The following is a 22,166-nucleotide window of genomic DNA, read 5'->3' as shown; positions in this document are numbered from 1 at the left end:
AAATCTTATCCACACAAAATGTTAAGTGCAAAAAAGGGTTCCTTTAAAACAGATGAGGTTTCCTTGAGTTGATAAAACTAAATCAAAAGACATTGTATTTAACCTGTCTGTCTTATGCATATATTAAATTTAACATGTTTAGTTATTTCGGTATCAAATTTTAACCTAAAATTAAAATTGAGAATGGAAATGGGGAATGTGTCAAAGAGACAACAACCCGACCATAGAACAGACAACAGCAGAAGGTCACCAACAGGTCTTCAATGCAGCGAGAAATTCCCGCACCCGGAGGCGTCCTTCAGCTGTATGTTTTATTTCAGTATTAAATTTAACCTGTTTGTTTAATACTACATGTAATTTTCGATTTAAACTGTTTGTTTAATTCTAGTATTAAATATAAGGTCTGTTTAATACTAGTATTGTCAGAATTTAACCTGTTTGTTTAATACTAAAATTAAATTCAACCTCTTTGTTTAATACTAAAATTGAATTCAACCTCTTTGTTTAATACTTGTATTAGATTAAACCTGTTAATCATACCCCACATCACAGAGGGTTATTATACAACATGGAACACAGTTCCGTAGGGTATAATGTTTTTGACCCATCCGTCTGTCCGCCTGTCTGTCAGTCTGTTGGTCCTGTTCTTGTCATCGCAACTCCTCTGAATCCACACAACAGAATTTCATGAAACTTTGTAGATAATATGGACATACTATGTAGATGTGCATATCCACAAGAAATGTTTGTCAGTTTATTGTTGTAGCAGTTGAGTCTTTGAACATAGGAATCTGGTGATATTTTATTTGCCCAGTGACAGTGTGGGGGCTTGGGGTATGTGAGCGTGCTCACAAAGGTTCTTTAATTATTAGATAGAATGATATACTGTTAGCATCTTGTTTGTACCCTCGTCCATCCATAACTTTTGTCACAAATTACACAGTTTGTACATCATATGTGCATTAAGGAATGAATTTATATTTGGTCTTTAACTTTATTATGATGAGTTCATTTACAGTATAAGCTTATTTAAGATTTATTAAAATCTTCGGTAGTAACCTCCTGTTTGGCTATACTAAGGGGCTTTTATTATACCCACAAGCATGTAATTTTTCATCTACGTCTTACAACTACATCCTGTGCAACTTTATGATTTCTTATAGAAATATCACAAAAATTTTCTAATAAGTTACTGTGCCTTCATTATTTTTTATGGGAATCAAATTTTTGTGGATTTTGTTGGTAAAGGAGTTCAAACAAACAAAGTTTTAAATGTTTTAACGAAGTACAATTTTTCTATAGGCATGTATGCAGACTTTGGTAAATCCACAAAAATAAAATATAAAAAAACCTTTGAATTACATATCCACTAAAATTAGTACCCATGAAAATAAATGAATTCACAAGTTCTCTTTGCCATTTGATCAGCATTTACCATTCATTGTATACCTACCTCCATGATTCCTATAAAGACAGATAGTCTAGTCCATCAATACAAAAAATGTATCAAAATGTCCTTGAACTGGTAGCAGAATAAACTAGTTCTGAAATTCAATTATTGGAGTAATTTGAGTACAGTTTTCATTTGAATATTAGATTTTTATATTGAGAAAAGCTACAACTTGTGTACTGTAATATAATCCCCTATTAAAAGTGCCGTTGTTATGATAACTTGTTTTATGAAATTGACAACCACATTATTGACGATGCTGAGAGGGTTCGTCTGGACTAAAGGAGTAGAAATAATAAGGCATTATTTTCAAATAACTTCCATAGAAATTATTGATTCTTCTTACAGTATGTGTGTATTACTGTCAAATGTGTTTTTGTGTCTTTCTCCAATGCTCTGTACAATTTGTCGACATTAACAAGTTTTTATTCGAATGGAGATTATGTACATTGGTGTTTTTGGTCAGGAAACAAATTATCGTGGTTTAGTCTTTTTGTAATAATAATCATTAAGGAAATAATTTTCTAAACATTTTGCTGCATTTGACTAATTTAGACTTATGAAATTTGGATTAGGAAAATCATGAGGTAAGAATTACAATTAATTGATTATTGTTGATGTAAATAGATGTAATTCGAACAATGCTATTAAAGTGTTCAAAACATTAATATAATCAAAAACTAGATACGTTTATCTGATTTTGTTCAGTAACTTTCTATTAGCAGTATTGACATAAAACAGTCAGATTGAATGTGAAAAAAATCAAATATTTCCATATAATATAAAGACACGATTGAATGTGAAAAAAATCAAATATTTCCATATAATATAAAGACACGATTGAATGTGAAAAAAATTAAATATTACCAGATAATATAAAGACACGATTGAATGTGAAAAAAATCAAATATTTCCATATAATATAAAGACATGGTTGAATGTGTAAAAAATCAAATATTTCCATATAATATAGACACGATTGAATGTGTAAGTTGATAGTTAAAATTTGAAAAAAAACTCCCAAGTTGCAGTTGTTTTCATGCTCATTTAGGCAAATCTCATTGACACTGAACTTCACTGAAGCCAAATAATGCAACTTCAGAATACATTGTAGATAGACAAATAGGGGTCATTACATGACCTTTAATGGTCAGGTCAAGAGATAGTACTTTCAATTACATTAAGTCTAGACAATTTTCTGATTGGATTCAACCAAGACGTGCAAGGATCTGAAATCAAAACCGAAAGTTTCTAATGAACCCAAAATATTAAGATTAATTGATTGTCGCTTGCTTATTGTCCAGTGGCAAATATTTCATGAATATTTATTACAGGGACACATTAACAATTAATACAATACCAATATGAAGGTTTTGAAAGCTAGGTTGACCAGAATAAAGGGCAGAAAATAAGACTACCACTTAAAAAAGAGGGAGGATAGAAAGGGACAGAAATTTTGGTTAGCAAAAGGACACCATAATATGGGCCCCTCAAGAGAGTTGTCAGAAAGGTTCTTTAATGTGCAGAAAGTGTGGCACTCACTCTACATCGGATATAATGTCCACATTTCAAACTGATGTAATAACTATTAACAACTAATGACCAACACCAATGAGATTTTCATTTTTGTCTCAAAGAAATTTTTTCTTTTTTTGCTAAGAAAGTCGCAGAATGCCAGACATAGAGATTACAATCCTACGAAGGCGGTGGCAGAGTAAACTATTTGTATAAAGCTTTATACTTAAGAAGGTAGAAGACTTGGATGCTTCATACCTTGTATACAGATACCTTATGTTACCAAGTTCCCGTCACATGTTCAATGTCATTGATCTCATTTCCAGGGGTTAGTGACGGTTTGAAACGAAATTGTAGTTTTTTTGTAATATGATATACTCACTTATTATGAATAAAAGGATAACTATATTTGGTTCCTTGCAAGGTCTACATGTCTGTCAGACAGGGTTCACCTGACCTCAACCTCATTTCATGGATCAGTGATCAAGGTTAAGTTTACATGCTCAAGTCCATATCTCAGATACTAGAAGCAATAGTTCAACTATATTTGGTGTATGGAATGGTTGTAAGGTGTGCATGTCAGACTGACAGGTTTCATCTGACCTTGACCTCATTTTCATGGTTCAGTGGACAATGTTTAGTTTTGTGCTTTGGTCTATTTCTCAGATACTATAAGCAATAGGTCAACTATATTTTGTAAATGAAATGACTGTAAGGTGAACATGTCTGTCTGGCAGGGTTCGTATGACCTTGATCTCATTTTCATGGTTCATTTGTCAATCTTAAAATTTCATAGTTTTGTCAGTTACTACAAGCAATAGATCAACTATATCAGGTGTATGGAATGTGTACATGTCTATCAGGCCCTTTTCTCTTAACCTTGAGGATAAAAGTTCGAATCATAAAAGGGCCACTTTTTGAAATATGAATAAGCCTAACTACTCCAAAGCTTTTTGAAAAGCCTGCTTTTGAAACACTTTTTTCAAAAATAATTTGAAATCATGGAAAGTATTTCTTTGAAATAATTAAGCAAACCTTAAATTTACATTTGGAAAACATAATCAACCTTTAATTTCATTTTGAAAATCAAACCTTTCAAAGAAAACATAGCAGTGTGGGCTTTCAGATGTACATTTCATTTCATTTGATCTTTCTACTTTGAAATGGAAATCCATGCTAGTTACATTGAGTTGAAATAGTGGTATTAGAAGTATCAAGGAACTGACATTTAATAATCAGCATCATTTGACATTTTCAACTTTTTTCTCATATTTCTTTAATTTTTCTTAAAATTGCTAAAGGTTATAAGGAAGAAATAACATTACAGAAATGGTAAGGAAATCTTATGTTTGTTTTTGTTACATCTGAAGTTTTTAGGAATTTGTTGTTGATGACAGATCCTTGATAGTCTCTATTAATCCTTTCCTCGGTAATGACGCCTTTTGACCCCTCCCCCTTTATTCCATGATGAGAAAGGGTTTTTGTCATAATTAAATCTCTTTGCTTTCCTCACGTGAGGGAAATTAGGATTTCAGTCAAATTAAAAAAATTAAAAATAATCCAAGAATCATTAAGGAGTTAAAAATAAACACTGGTTGTATGTGATTTGAAATATAGTGTTTGGGTAAGATTGTATTTATTTACACCCTTTTATGTTGGGGTGGAAGGGAAATTGGGGGTTGTGAACTGGCAGATATTGCTGCTGTGTATCAAGCAGCAACCATTTCAGATTGGTTCGAAAATTCAACATTTTTCATATAATTTTTTGTTTAAAAATGTTTTGAAATTTAAAGGTATGTATAAAATTTGATAGAGTTGCTGCTTGACATCCAATTTACCATTTTTTTATTTACATTTTTAAAAACGAAAATTGATGGACGCTCTCAAAGGAGCCTGTTATTCAGTTGATGTCATTGGTTGCTGTCTGTCATATTTTGCTCATTGTTGAAGTGATTAAGTGACCTATATTTCCCCTCTATTTGGACTCTGTTGGATAGTTATCTCATTGGCAATCATACCACATCATCTTATTTTACACTGAAATCATACAAAATATCTTTCAGAAATATGTAACCTTTAATTTTACATTTTGAAGGTAAAATTTCACATTGAAAACACAGCAGTGTAGGCTTGTAGATGCTAATTTAATTAAATTTTATCTTTTTACTTTGAAATGGAAATCCCTGTCAGTAACATATACAATTAACATAGAAATATCAGGAACTAGCATGTAACATTTGACACCTTTTCACATGTTCAACATCCTGATATTGGTCATACTTCCACAGTCTTAATATAAATACTTAAGAATAGTAGGAAGTCATGATGTTTTAAAAATGGTAAGCAAATTTGTTAAAACATATTCACCTCTTTATATTGTTTGAGGAATTTTCATATTTCAACTAATCTTTGGTAATTTAGTGGTATATTGTGCCTACCTCAAGTGTGGAAAGTTGTGGTTTCAACCAAATGGAACACTTAAAATTTGGTACAATGTATACACTGCTTCTCAAAACAGAGTCTTTACCACAGTGCAGCACCATTTCTGCATGGGTATATTGGCTTTTCACACAGCCATTTGATGAGCAAATTCACCTCTGATTTTTAACATATGTTTACTGCAATTGTATAAAATCGACGGAAAAGGGCATAATTTGTCCTCAAGTCAAGATGAAGTTTTTTATAACATCATGTGATAGTCTTTACTTGGAAATTTATAACAAATTTACTTATAATGGAATCATATTTTTAGTGAATTAACAGAGCCAAAACACCCCCACCCACCCCTTCTCTTTCTTATACATGTGTAACTGTTACCCCCATTTTTAGGCACCTGTTAAAGTATTCGTTTTAAAATTGAATACATTGTTTAAAGTAGAACCAATCATTTTACTGTTTTAAGTGGGGTTGATGTCCATTGACACTGCATTCCATTGGACCTTATGTTAGAATTGTATTTATTTATTTATCCCTGAAGGCACCATGTACATTTGACAGTAATACCTCTCATGAATTCCAATGATTTCATGGAATACCCAGTGAGAGTTCGTTACCACAATGAAATTGACTTTATTGGTGATTTAATATTCCTTTAGAGATAACTTTAGTATATTTTGTAGTAACCAGAAAATCAATCGAATCAATTCCATGTCGAATTAAAGATCATACCATCTATTCAGTTTAACTTATTGGGAAATAAACATCTTTATCTGTGTTGCTGAATAGGTCAAGATTGATAGAATTGTAAGGACAAAGTTTCATTACAAGGTCGTTGATGCTTTATAGAACTGAATGTAGAGTTTTAAAATGTTTGTACTGGCATATGCATTATAAGAGGGCATTCTTCAATAGAATTAAATTGACATGTTGGGTTTACTTCAGTTGTAGATCCAGCCATTTTGAAAAGGGGGTTTCAACCACGGGAACACCATGAAACATTCACATAATTGAATAAGAAAGTGGAGTTCCGACCCCAGGAACACCCTGTGGATCCACCAATGTATCTCAATAAGCCAGCAGCTCAGTGACACAAATAAAGATAATTTTCATTGGACGTTGATATTATTTTGAAGGGTTAGATTCCACATTCTACCAGTTTGTAACTAAGGAAAGCCACCATTTTGAATTTCAAATTTTTTTTATATGTAATTTTTCAAAAATAAACAAAAAAGTCACATTTTGTGCCTCAAAATGTTCTTTTTGTTTGAAGATTTAAACCATTCAGAAGCATACAAAAAGTAAAAATATGTCTATGTGTGTATGATGTCATATTGTTTAGATGTCAAAGAGGAGGTAACAGGTTCACAGACTTTTCATTTATTGCATTTTTAAGCCAAAATTTTTACTAAAATGGAATTCATTCTAATATGTGGCATTAAAATGGAGATAACTGTATTGTATTTTAAGCTTGGCCTTCATAAAACTTGATTTTACTGTCGCAAATATCTGTTTACTTAGCTCTGCTAAACGTTCCTAGGTTTACTCAATTTGCGACAGTAAATATATGTTTTACAAAGACAAAGCTTAAATTACAATACAGTTATCTCCAAGGTAGAAAGACCGTAAAAAGTATTTTGGGTTTTTTATATTTGAATTGGTCCAAGGACACAGTTATCGTCCTTAGGTTTTCGTTGTCTACAAATATAGTCCCTAGTGTGAACAGTGTATAACTTGCATTTTTTTTTTATACACTTTTCCAATTTATTTCTTGATATTTTATGCATGAAATATTAAGTAAGGGGATGAAATTACATGTTAAAAAAATTTGGGTGCTGAATCTTTATGTTAAGTAGTGATTTGGTCCAGTTAAAAAAGGTCAAAAATTAGAATGTCTGAAGCTGTCAAACTGAATTTTAGCCCCCCTTAACACAGAATTGTCAATATTTTGATTTAGAGCTGGTGGTAGTTTCTATAATTTTGATATTATTTGTATCAATAGTAGTACACTACACTGTAAAAATCTTTTTGAGATAGAGTAGGTGCGATTTTTTTAATTTGAATATATTGTCTAAAAGAAATGCACTACGAAATAACTGTGTTCTCGGGCCTATTGCTTTATATTAAAAAATCCATGTCATTTTTTTTTAATAGATTTCAATCATTTATCTACTCAAGTGAGGGATTAAAGCAATTATAGAAACCTCTCCTTCTTTTTTATTCATATACATGCATGTGGATTTCAACAACAGTGGAACTCTTGACACCAAACTTAAGGGCAAATGTGAAAATTTTTATTTAGATATAATTAATTTTCCCAATTTATCATCATAATCTATATTTGGTGTATACGTGTCAAACCTCATTTACTTATTTAGAGCAGAAAGATATATACATAGAATCTTGAGGTCAAGATTGAAATAAGACCACTCTTGGACAAATAAATAGCACAATGTTAAACTGCATCTTTTTAACTTTTACTAGAGGGGTTCATTATGGAGGAAATAATTAAATTGCAATGGATATCCAAAGTACAAATTAGATAAATTTCTTGGTATAACATTTGGATTTTTTTAGCCTTACTACCTTAAGACTGGAATGCTCTTCAAAAAGACAAACAAAAAGTATATTCTTAGAATGATTCTTAATGAAAATATATGTCAGTTGTGTTTTATAAAAAGTGAAAATTGCCTTAAATTCCTAGTGTATAAGTCAGAATACTGGGTTCCTATCATAAAGACATTACACATTCTACTGGTATCCAGTTAACTGCAGTGTGGCATATACAATTTTTGTACCAAATACAGGTGAAAGCATCTCTTTGTGATGCCTCTGGTGAACAAAAAATATATGGTATTAACATGTCAGACATAAAAGGGAAATACAAAATACACTCTGTACACAATATTTCAATAAGAAAGACTAATGTACAGAGGAAGTTGATTGCATTACATTTGCTATACTGTTACTATGTTACATAGGAGTTGCTAGACAATAAAACTGTGTAGGACTGATAAAACACTCAGAAGATTATGTTATGTGATGGCTGCTTGGCCTTCTGGGAGTTACGACACATATAATGAATTACATCTTTATCCCAAGTATTAAAGCATTTGAATGAATTCAAATCTTCTCTTAGCAAGATTTATCTGTATATCATGGTTGAGGGAAAAGTTAGACAAGATCAAAATGGGGAAAATTAATTCTGTAACTGATTCACTGTCTGGAATCGATGCAGTTTCAAATGAAATAGTTGCAAAAGTGAGATACGCATAATGTTTCGTTAAAATCATGGACAATTGCATACAATAGAAATGATTGTACAAATGGATAGTATAAACACCCTGCCATCATAATCATAAAAACATAGTATAAACACCCTGCCATCATAATCATAAAAACATAGTATAAACACCCTGCCATCATAATCATAAACACATAGTATAAACACCCTGCCATCATAATCATAAACACATAGTATAAACACCCTGCCATCATAATCATAAACACATAGTATAAACACCCTGCCATCATAATCATAAACACATAGTATAAACACCCTGCCATCATAATCATAAACACATAGTATAAACACCCTGCCATCATAATCATAAACACATAGTATAAACACCCTGCCATCATAATCATAAACACATAGTATAAACACCCTGCCATCATAATCATAAACACATAGTATAAACACCCTGCCATCATAATCATAAACACATAGTATAAACACCCCGCCATCATAATCATAAACACATAGTATAAACACCCTGCCATCATAATCATAAACACATAGTATAAACACCCTGCCATCATAATCATAAACACATAGTATAAACACCCTGCCATCATAATCATAAACACATAGTATAAACACCCTGCCATCATAATCATAAACACATAGTATAAACACCCTGCCATCATAATCATAAACACATAGTATAAACACCCCGCCATCATAATCATAAACACATAGTATAAACACCCTGCCATCATAAAAACAGTTTTTCTTTACTGAATGCCTTTTTTTGTCGAGCTTGCGACTTTTGTCGCAAAAGGGAGACATAGCGATCCTACATTCTGTTGGCAGTGGCTTCCACAAATATTCACTTTGTGGTTAAAGTTTTTGAAATTTTAATAACTTTCTTAAACTATCCTGGATTTCTACCAAACTTGGACAGAAGCTTGTTTATGATCAAAAGCTAAGTATCTAGAAGGAAATTTTGTTAAAAAAAATTTCCTGTTTTTCAGTATATTACTTATAAATGGACTTAGTTTTTCTTCCAGTTAACATTACGTAGAGTCTGCAGTTAAAGTTTTTAAAACATTTATTAGATTCATAAACCATCCTGGATTCTTACCAAACTTGAACAGAAGCTTCTTACATTCAAAAGATAGTATCTAGAGGAAAGTTTTTAATAATTATTTCCCAATTTTTGTTGAGGCTGCGACTAACAGCAAAAGTAGGCGAGACACTGGGTTCCGTGGAACCCTTACAAATTTTTTTATATTTAAATGTGGACTAAAGGCCTGGCAGCATTGAAATATCTTTTAGAAGTTGGCTGACCAAAATGACCATTGGTTATTTGTGTGGTTTATTTCCTTTCCTATTTTTGTTAAGTCCGCATTCCCTTTTTTCATGATTTGAATTTGGAAATAAAGTGATGAAGCTTCTTAGAAACTTTTGTTTTTAAAATTTCAGTGTTGTATCATTAAAATAAACTTTTGGTTTTAAAATGTAAAGTTGAACTATCAGTTTATTTTTATCTTATAAATAAGTACTTAGATTTAATTAATAACTTAAAATGAACTTTCCTATTGATTTTCTCTGCTTTTTATAACCTCAACTTAAATGAACCTGAATGTTTACATAGACAAAAACTAAGCTATATTCATGAAGTCATTTATTCAGAAAATGATTTCATTCAATTTTGTATGTTACACTCAAACTATAAATGAGCAACACAAACGGCAAAGAATACAGGCTTTTGATGAGGTCTCTATTGATTGTGCTTTGAGAGCAGGATGGCAGCGATGTTCTTATCAAAATTCTAGTGATGAGTTTGTTCAATGAAATCATATCAATTCATGGCTATAGATTATTACAGAAAATGACAAGCCTTTCATTTATAGATCATGTGTGATGTTTATGTGAGACGAATGCTGTGTTTCATTTGTACTTTCTTTGTTATGTGAAGCCAACATTGTAGATCTATATTGATGTGTGAATTTTCAATTAAATAACTCAGAGATTTCTATAATTCACTTGAGATGCTAGCCATATATATATATATATATATATATAGATTTCACAAATCTTTCTTGAATTTTGTTTAACATTGCGGGGAGAATTTTGTATGATGTTTGGACACTTTTGTGTGATAATGAAAGAGTTTGTTTCATATGGGGAGAAATTTGTTTGATAATTTGAGAAATTTGTTTGATATTTCGAGAATTTTGTTTGACATTGGGATTATGAAAGTAAAATAATTTAGAAGACGTATGACAATTGTTATACTGACAGAAATTTTTTCACTTTTAATAGTTGTTCTTTTGATTTTGATGATTTGGAAATCTGATTTGATGGCACTTGAAACCCTATTGGAAAAACTTTAAAAAGTCATTGACCAAAAGGACACAAAATATATATAACATCATTGTGATTTAAACTATTTAATTACAGTACATGTCCTATGAATAACATGTTGTATGCACTGAGTTACAGACAGAATTCTCAGGGTATGGATGTCTGCAGGAAACCTTTCTGAAGATTGATTCCGTCTGCTTTGTCTCTTTGATGATGGATTTTGATTGCTTGCGTTTAAAACAACTATATATGATGACCTAGAAATACATAAATTTCATTGTTAATTGGAATTAAGAATAAGAAAAAGACAATATGGTAGAGGTTGCCTAATTCCTATAATTAAATTTTTAGAAGTTGTCAGTTATACCAACAGCAAATTATAGCATAGTTTTAGTTCAAAAACTAGATTTTGCAACCTTTAAGAGATTTTTAGATCAATATTGTTTTATCCAGAAGTACACAGACAGGCTTTTAATCATACTGTGGATTAATTTGTTTTGGTGGATTGAGGAAAAATTATATTTTTATGTACTTTTGGTTTCATTATTTTGCAAAAGTCTACATACTGTATATATATAGCCTATAGAAAAAATTTCTTGGTTGAATTTTTAAATTCATGGTTTACTGATACCTAAGAAATACACAATAATTGAAATTCCAGGAATAATGATGAATTCACAATAACTCCAGATGGAAGGGATCATTCTTTCTGAAGGAATCATTTAATTTTGAAGGGATCATCATTATTCATTTTCTTAAAAGATCGATCTACATATGTACTTTAGAAATTGGTTTTATATCAAAAATCTGATCATCTGACTTTAACGGGAAACAAAACAGACTTAGCTTTAAAGTAATGATGGTCCTATGATTTATTTTTCTATCCAAATACAGATGATCTTGTCTCTTCAGAATCAGATTTTAAATGGTTAGATGGAATTTCTAAGACAATTTAAATGATTTTGCACAAAGTTCTATCTCTCCAGTGATTAAATTGACACGGAAAAATACCATGGAAATATATCATCATATCGTTGAATATTAGCTTGACATATATTTCTACGATTTATGACAGATTTAGGTGCAATAAAAGAAGTAGTTTTTTCCAGCAGTTTGCATTGATTGTGATTGTGTATTGGTTTATCATAGAGAATACACAAATTTCATGAGATTTTCATACTTCTATACAGAATTTGAGTATCTTCACATCACTCTTCTTCTAATGTAAGAATCTTGAGCATGTTCATCAGTTTGAAAATAACACTGTCTTGACTAGATAGCCATTAATACAATGTGGACTTTTTAAAATCTTTTACAGGAATGATTTTGGAATGTTTTATCAAAATTCCTAGGATTACAACAGTGTGTATTGTAATATGAAACTTTCAATAAATCTTCAAGAATAATTTTTTTAAAGGATTAAAACCTTTTTTTCTTGGCAAACCCTTTTATTATCTTTGTCCTTTTTTTCCCAGTTATCTTCAGATTCGTGAGACATGTGATCAGATAACTTGGATGAGCAAAGCATATTGATATAATAATGGATTTTGCCAACATATTGTTACTGGGAGATACTGTTTGGATAATATTAATTTTTTTTTTGAAATATGATTATTTATATGGATATAGACAATGAAGACAAAAAAAATATAAGTGCAAAAATGTTATAGTGTTTAAATAAATATGAAAATTTTTTAAAAAGTTATTTCGTGACTGTTTCATTAGCGAACATTAGATTAATAACAACCATGATTGTATTTTGTTCATTGTAATGTCATAGATAGACAGTCCTTATATAAATATCAATGAACAATTATCACATACTTCAACAGAATTTTAAAAAATTGAAAAAATAAACTGTATATTATGGTAAATGTAACCGGGGGTGTTGATTATAATGTATAAAAAACATAAATAAATGGATATGTCTATGGTTACTCATGGTATCATACATTTGGGATTGAACATTGCAGTCTCTTTAGATTTGACATCATCTGTTTTTGTGCCTACTCAGCATTTATATAACGTTCTATTACATAATTATGTAATTCTGATTACCTGGATTTAAAGTAAATTTAATATCTCTCTTTACCAGAGAACAAGTTACATTATACAAGACTAAGCTGCTTTTTACTTAGGATTTGCATTCGAGGATTTACATTTGTTTTACCGGGAGAAGAAATAATATTTACTGTACCAGAGAATAGTATGACATCATTGATCATACTAACCTGGATTTAACCAGGGATTTACATTTTAAACAGAGAACAAGTTACGTTTTTACATAATGATTTGATTCTGGCTGTACTTAAATTCTTAGACCTTAGTAATAAGAATAATTGTAAAGTCTTAGGGAGACAATATTGATAACTTTCCTACTTGTTGGACAGAGTGTGTTTAGCTAGCATATATATAAAAAATTGGTCATCATCATTTTTAGGCAATATGATCGTCACTAACCAGGAGCTACGTCATTTTTTAACAAGTCATAATCTTATGCTTATGTGACAAAAAGGTGATAATATATTCAAATTGATATAAGTAGATTGCCCATTACAATATTATATTCACACATCAGTTGTATGACATCAAACCATTCATTAACGTCAGCTAGTTTAGGGATTTTGCTACTTTTTTCCAAATTTGGTAGAACTTCACAAACTCTGATGAGATATGTTTCATGACCAATATAAATATAGACTGACCAATTGAAATTACTGTTGTGAGGCAGTATGAGGATTATAAACTTGGGAGTTATAAGATTACAGATTGAGTTTTACGAATATTTGTGATGTGCAGTTTGGCCTAATGGGACTATTAATCCGATCGAAAGAAACATGCAAAGAATTAATGAATGTCTGTATAGATATATATAGAATGCTGCAACAACATCATATATTCAAATCTGTGGAAGAAAATGGATTTATATATATTATACTTTGATCTTAGAAAGGGAATTTTTATTTCCGGTTTTATTGACACCTTAACACAGATTTTGGAGATATTTCGTAAGATGTCTTGATCTTTGGTTAGACATAATGACATTTCACAAACTTGTGCTATTTTGTTGATTTCATTAAATGGAAATAAAGGAGAAATTGATTTGTAACATTGTCTGCTCATTTGTGTTAATCAGGGGATAAGAAATGTTTAACTTCTTTCAGAATGTACAGGCAGACACTAAACGTTTAAAAGAGCTTGAATCAGTTAATGAAGCATTACAAAACGAGGTTGTCAAATTATCAAAAGCTAAAGAGGAAACAGAGAGACTTGTAAGTATACTTATATACTATAAATTCAGAAATTATTGTGATGTTTTTATTATTGCTTAAATTACGAAAGGATATGTTTCGCCAAAATAAAAAACACAGATTTAGAATTTTGACAGCGCTACTTGTATGCAGCATTTTTGTCCGTTTTGTAACAATCACAATAATTAATTCAAAACACAAAAATTTGTGAATTTACAGTACTTTTCATGAATTATTTATTTATTTTGTTTTCTTAAAAAAAAAAAGATTTTCATATGTACAGATTTTAGGAAAATCTTTGATATTAATTGGCGGAAGGTCTGTAGTAATCATGCTGCTTGTCCGTCCGTCACAAATAGTTTCTGCTCTCTTAAACTTTAAAACCTCTTGGAGTTCAGTGATGAAAATTGGCATGATCATTCTCCACTAACAGTTGGACTGTGTCGCATACAGAGATGAAAACTTTACAGTAAAAGCCATGGTCAAAAACTGAATTTAGATTAGTCATCCGTGTGCTTACTTTAACTACTAGGGGTTTGAAATAAGAGGACTAGAAGACACCATTGTAAATTGCTGGCATGTGATGTAAATTGTTGTGTTTTTTTTTCTAGATTTGCTTGTCAAATGATAAAGTACATGTAGTAATCACTACTGTTCAGATTGATTGATTGATTGATTGTTGGTGTTTAAGGTCAAGGAAAAGTAAAATGGGGCTCGTCACAGATTTTGGTAAAATTTTGCATACAACTTTGGCTCATTGAACTATAACTGAAAATCAGAAAAAATAATGCATTTATCTCTTTATACCCCGCTTTAAAAAAATGGGGGTATACTGTTTTACCTCTGTCTGTCCGTCCATCCGTCCCATGAATATTTTTCGTTGCATCTTTCTCGGGAACTACATCATAATGATTTCTGAAATTTGGTTTTAGGGTTTATATAAATCAGCGAAATACTGTGTGATGCATTTTCAGATTCATCACTCAACAATTACCTGTTTACCGAACACTTACATCATTTTAAAAATGAATAGCCAAGTTGAAAATTTTCGTCACATTTTTCTCAGGAACAACAATACAAGGATTTCTGAAATTTGGTTTTAGGGTTTATATAAGTCAGCTATACTGTGTGATTCATTTTCAGATTCATCACTCAACAACTTATTGTTTATCGAAATATTTGGGCGGGGGTATCATCTGTGAGCAGTAGCTCGCAGTTTCTCTTGTTTATTCTGAAATATAACTGTTTGAATTCTTTCAAAATAGGTGAACATTTGTATAGAAAGCACATAAAATCTGTGAAAAAGGCTTCTTAAATTTGTCTTAAAATCAACAAATCTCCAAATTCAAATTCATAGATTTTTTCTTAATAGAATTGTATGTTGTTGATAATCAATTTCCTTATTAATGATAAAAAATATTCATATGGTCATTGACTTTGTTTTTGGTGTATGATCCAATCTGTTACCTATATAAAAATAAGGAGATGTGGCATTATTGCCAATGAGACAACTATCCAGCAAAGTTCAAATGAAGTGGATATAAGCCATTATAGGCAACTGTACAGCCTTCATCAATGAGAAAATCCCATACCATATAGTTGGCTATAAAAGGCCCTGACATGAAAAATGAGAAACAATTTAATTGAGAAAACTGACAGCTGAATTTATAACAACACAATTTATTTTATTAATATTATACATTGTTGGTACTGAAAAACGTCAGAAATAGACATTTTACGGCTTACAACAAGATGACGTTACACTTATTTTGCTGTTTTGTGGTATTTTTCACCTCGAACACCACTTTCAATGAATGATGTATACCGGAAAAAAAGAAGTTGGTGATCCTACTATTTACTGTCACTTGACTTTAAATGGGCATTAGCTACGAGATATCAAAAAAAAATTAAAATATGATTTTTTTTTGTACCATAATTAATGAAAGTGAAATAGTGAAATAATAATTTGCTTTTAGCAGCCAGTTTGGTTCAATTTTGTCAAAATAAGCTGATGAATTATTCACTTGCAAGTGAATAATTCGACCTCATTAAATTCGTATTCATGTGACAATTTAACTCCTTAGCTAGAGATGGGTTACGCATGAATTAGGCGTGTTCAGTTATTAAAAGGAAAAGAATGTCAACATTTAAAGTGTAACAAGGGTAAAGCATTTGATTGACTAATTCGATCCACAAAAACTCATTCTTATACAGGTAAAAAGGACGATCAACATATATTTTTAACCTATATCATATGAAATCAAACAGACCTTGAAAAATCCAATTACAGGAGTTCGTTATCAATTTATATTCGTTATCAATTTATATTCGGCAGCCTTCATAGGTCACCTCAATGGTTAATTAGATGGTGTCTAGACTAAAATACACACGAAATGCTGATACATATTATCGAGCCCATGCATTGTAAATTGTTAATTTTAGACTTTTTATAATTTAGATATGGGTTTTAGTATGTTATAAATTAAATATGAGAATTTGAGTCAAATTGGTGAACATGAATTTGACAGCTAGTGCCCCTTTAAGTTTTCAGCTTGGAGTGCATAAGAATCAATTACTTCAGTTTGTTACTTTGATTTGTCTATTCTTAATCCATTTACAAGATTTCAACTACTTTCACCTAAATTAATTTTGTGTATGGACTTCTCTACCATTACTCCAGGTGCTGTAAAATCAAAATTTAAAAAAAAAAAGACAGAATTCCACAAATTATCAACAACAGTAATTTAATTCCTAAATGGACTGATTCTGGCATAAAAAAAATGACATTAAAAAGGCTTTCCAGAGCACCCTGATAAACCTCTGATGTGTATGCTTAAATGATATAATAAAAAGATTGGCTGCTCTCACTGATGTGTAATGATAGCTGTTACATATGGTACTAACTTCATAGTTAAAGACTTGGTCAGCCAGGCTTCCAAATTAGATGTAATTGTCAATCTCTTGACATGATTTTGTTGTACATGATGTTGAGAGACTATACAGATGGTACCAACTTTATATCTAGAAACAATGTTAGACAGGTTTCCAAATTGGACATACTAGTCAATTTGTTGACATGATTTTGTTGTACATGATATTGAGAGCTGATACATATAGTACTAACTTTAAAGTTAAAAACAACGTTAGGCAGGCTTCCAAATTAGACTTAATTGAGTCTATAGACATGATTTTGTTGTATGTGATGTTTTGTTAATCTGTACTGTTAACATTATTGACATCTTTTAGTCTGGATGTAGGAGAATATTAAATATTCAGGAGAAAATATCTACTTCACACTTATGTCAGTGTGGTACTACTACTTGGGAAGTATGGTCTTAGTATAATGGTCATCATTATGTCAGAAATGCTTGTTTAGGAGATACTGGGTTTTTTTATGGGATTTTTTCAGTTTTCTTCACTGGGAGAATAGAACAAAGATGCAAGATTAATTATTGTGATTTCAGGAAAACCTGCATACACATATATGTATCAGATATCAGAATGCGAGTTCTTATTATTGTGATACTCACACAGTCACATTATTCGCATTGATAAAAACCTGGCAATAATTTCTGAATTTCCAGTATCAATATGTTATTTGTTATATTAGATGTAACCACAGAATCGGACTGTCACTAACATTATGTCAACACATTTTCTTCAAGGTATGAAATATTACCACTATGATCGTTTTTAATGAAAGCAAAAATAATTTGAATCATTATAACTCAATATGGTGCCTTGTGTGAACTGTCTGGTTCTTGAATTGATGTGTTTATATATGTCTGATGGAGCTTTGAAGGTATAATCTAGCTGTTTAAAGATTAATCGAGTACACAATTTGTCTTGCAAGAAAAATAAATATTGGAATATGAACAAGGACATTCAGGCAGAAAACGTTTAATTGCTTGTTTGCTCCTAATGATTTGTTCCAATAAAAAACAAAATATCTATGGAATTATTGGAAAACTGTCAGTGTTTATGTGTTTTATACGGATTCAGCTTTTATCAAATGGTCATCACGTCACTAGAGGACTAAGTTTTGTAAAGAAAGTCCTGGGGGAGATACAATAAACATGTTGTGGAAGCCAAAAAATTAAATTAAAATTAGAAAATAAAAGATTAAAAGTTGAATGTGACTGGTGGCCAATATTTCATGCCTCAGATATAGTTGAGAATCTCAGATATATAGTGTAAAAAAATCTTTTTTATTTTTATACTTTTTCAACTCTCTTTATCATGCGTCATGGATTTAAGTTTAAAGATTTCATATATAGAAACAATATGATTCCAATTTTGCTGCATTTTTAATTTATCATTGAAAATCAATTTGTGAAGTTGTGATGCTTATTTTCCATAACTTATGTTGTTGATTGGTGTTAGTGTCTGGTTATATTTATTTTCATCTTCTGTTATATTCATGACTTGTTTTTTAATTGTTTACACTAATTTATTCCATTGATTAAAGTAAAACATAGAGGGGTCACCACCAAAAGTGACCTTTTCTTATGGGCAAGTGAAAATAAAACAAGAATGGGGTTATAAAATTAAATTTGGGAGGCAATGGTCACCTGTAATATCCTTTACAATTCATTTACAGTGGATTCAAATATTTTCCTTTATAACGATTTTTGTTGATTGAAGAAAATTTGTATATTCATCGATATATGATTTCATGGTGCTTAAAGCAGGGCTTCCAAAACGGTCATATTTTCTGGACATGACTGATAAATTATAAATATGACTTGTTGTGCCAAACCTGAAACGGACATTTAACGTGAGTTTGCCATTTTAACATATTGAATTCAGAAAAAATTGAAGTTTTTGCGATCTTTTTGACCTGACCTTTTGTCTTAAACAGCCACATTTCCGGTCATACAAGTGACATGGTGAATAAGTACTATCAAAACAAATCCTACTTAAATACCCTTTCATTGTAATCAAGGTTAATTAGTTGTCAGACAGTTGAAATTTACCTGTTCAGGTGACAGGTAAACTAATATGTACCGGACATTGATCAGTCTATTTGAAGTTACTTTCATAAATTTCAGCGGTTGGCATCTAATTAATTTAATCAAAAAGATTTAAATTATCAAAAATATTTATATAAATATGATTTGATGAAAATTTTCAAAGGGTAGTTATAAAGGTTTTAAGCAAAAAATCGCCAGGACCACGTTGTTTGAACAAAGTACACGTGTATGCATGTGCGCAGTTGTGAGATTTAATTATGCATCTGAATTCTTCAAAAATGCTAAAATTATCATTGAAACCCCTTTATCTAACGTTCATTTTTAAGTATTTTCTTGAAGAAATAACGTTGGAAAGAGCTACTTAGACTCCATTGTGCTTTGTTAACGTACACCAATTTTTCGTATCCGACTCTGGTTCGTGTTTTACCATTGTCAAGTCAACATCCGGTATAAGAAAATGTACCTTCAAAAACGAAAGTAAATATTTTGACAACGTAATTTTGCACAAATAAAGATTTTAAGGCATATATTAGTACGCTAATGTTGCACACTTCGAATGATACACTGTCAATTTAACAGTTTACGTCAGTACATCGAATTTGTATCAAAAGTCAAGTTTAATATTGTTTTTATATCAATCATTCATTGTTTAAATGATGCCCAACTGATAAGCAGGATTGCCTTTTGTTACGTTGTCTTAAGGGATCAAAATCGGGATAAGACAAAAAATGTCCGGCTGGCACAAATATTTTTTAGAAGCCCTGGCTTAAAGGCCTTTGGAATATTTGTATTTGGTTGAACATTTAAATTTGTGGTTTACTTATAGCCATGAATTGAGTTAATAATGCAATGTAAATTTGTCTGAATTTAAGATGTTTAGATTTAACTTTTCAACTAAAATGATTAATTACATGTATATTAGAAAGGTTAGATAAAACAAAAAAGGGTTGTCTTCAAATTATATTTTTCTATCCTTATATTTGGTATGAATGTTGTTGAATGGGAAATAACTCTAGTTGTTTATCTAATGCTTTACCTTCAAATCAAATTTGATTATCTCCCATTGTATTAAATTAATGTTTTCCTTCTAACAGGAAATAGAATTTACACAGAAAAAGATTGAATGTGAAAGATTGAACAAAGAAATAGAAAGAGAAAGAGCAAGAAGTAGAAATTTGGTAAGCACCACTATTTTGTAGTTTTGAGAAGTTAACTCAAGTAAAATTGTGTCATTTTGTGGTGAGAAAGATTCATGCAGATCTTTTTATTTAAAATATTTTTTTCCTGTAGCTTATATATTTTTAGGTCAGCAAGTTAATTTAAGTATGTAGCTCATTTGAAATGTTATTTTAGCCTAAAATAAGCTTTAAACCATTAGTTGTATAAATAAAATTGTCAAAAGAAATCTTTGCAAAGTCAGCTTGAAAGTTTCTGAGAACATTAGCTGGTTTACAGCATTTATAAAAGAGACACATTAATAATGTACATCAATGAGATTATAGTTGGAGGAAATATTCAGAAATAAGACAAGATAATTTTTTTAAGAGCCAGATACAAATTAACAATAGGAAAAGCTGAACAAGTTGAATATTTTAAATATCATTTTACAGGAAGCAGATTTGCAAGAGAGTGCTACACAGAATACAGAATTAACGATACAAGTGTCAGATCTCACCCATAGATTGGCTGACTTAGAGAAGGTACGTAAAATGTTTGCAAATCTCAAATTTGATAACTTAGAAAAGTTTGTTACAGGTTTCATATAGAAGTATTGGGAGATTGGTTGACTATAGAAGTGAGGTAGAATGTGTATTGCCTTGTTAGACAATACATCGAATGAACGAACCAACATGCAAAGGAATTGGAACGAAAAAAAATATTACAGTAATTTTGCCATCAACATTATGATACTATAGAATCCAAAATGAATCTGATGTTTTTTTTTTATTAATGCAAAATGTGTTTTATGACAGAAATTTTGATATTTTTGCTTTCAATATTTTGATTGTTGAATGAATTGGACACATATTCAAGTTTGATTATTGCAATTTCAGGAAATGCTGCAACAATAATGCTTTCAAAACTTGAAATGCCACTTTTTATTAGCTCACCTGGCCCGAAGGGCCAAGTGAGCTTTTCTCATCACTTGGCGTCCGTCGTCCCTCGTCCGGCGTCGATGTTAACTTTTTACATTTTGAACTTCTTCTAGAGAACCACTGAATGGAATGAAACCAAACATGGCATGAATGTTCCTTATGAGGTGCTGACCAAGTGTTGTTACTTTGTAGCTGATCCATCATCCAAGATGGCCGCCAGCGGGGGACTTAGTTTAACATAGGACCCTATGGGAAATGCATACAAATGACTTCTTTTAGAGAACCACTGAATGGAATGAAACCAAACATGGCATGAATGTTTCTTATGAGGTGCTGACCAAGTGTTGTTACTTTGTAGCCGATCCATCATCCAAGATGGCCGCCAGCGGGGGACTTAGTTTAACATAGGACCCTATGGGAAATGCATACAAATGACTTCTTTTAGAGAACCACTGAATGGAATGGAACCAAACATGGCATGAATCTTCCTTATGAGGTGCTGACCAAGTGTTGTTACTTTGAAGCCGATCCATTATCCAAGATGGCCGCCAGCGGGGGACTTAGTTTAACATAGGACCCTATGGGAAATACATACAAATGTCTTCTTTAAGAGAATCACTGAATGGAATGAAACCAAACATAGCATGAATGTTCTTTATGAGGTGCTGACCATGTGTTGTTACTTTGTAGCTGATCCATCATCCAAGATGGCTGCCATCGGGAACTTAGTTTAACATAGGACCCTAAGGGAAATACATACAAATGTCTTCTTTTAGAGAACCACTGAATGGAATGAAACCAAACATGGCATGAATGTTCCTAATCAGGTGCTGACCAAGTGTTGTTACTTTG

At 31.1% G+C, this 22,166-nt stretch overlaps 1 protein-coding gene across 21 annotated transcripts in view; it reads left to right on the top strand.

The window, feature by feature from the left end:
• The window catches only part of LOC127712109 (RIMS-binding protein 2-like), a 172,177-nt gene that overhangs the window by 62,108 nt on the left and 87,903 nt on the right, over window positions 1–22,166 (top strand). For all 21 annotated transcript variants that reach the window (XM_052218331.1, XM_052218332.1, XM_052218320.1 and 18 more), the window contains 3 exons: window positions 14,159–14,266; window positions 20,313–20,396; window positions 20,829–20,918. In XM_052218331.1, coding sequence (XP_052074291.1) covers window positions 14,159–14,266; window positions 20,313–20,396; window positions 20,829–20,918 — 282 coding nt within the window. The remainder of the gene's footprint in view (window positions 1–14,158; window positions 14,267–20,312; window positions 20,397–20,828; window positions 20,919–22,166) is intronic.

Source organism: Mytilus californianus, unplaced genomic scaffold, assembly GCF_021869535.1.
Source record: "Mytilus californianus isolate M0D057914Y unplaced genomic scaffold, xbMytCali1.0.p SCAF_8, whole genome shotgun sequence".
NCBI classification, from domain to species: Eukaryota; Metazoa; Mollusca; class Bivalvia; order Mytilida; family Mytilidae; genus Mytilus; species Mytilus californianus.
This window is presented reverse-complemented; position numbering and strand designations above follow the sequence as displayed.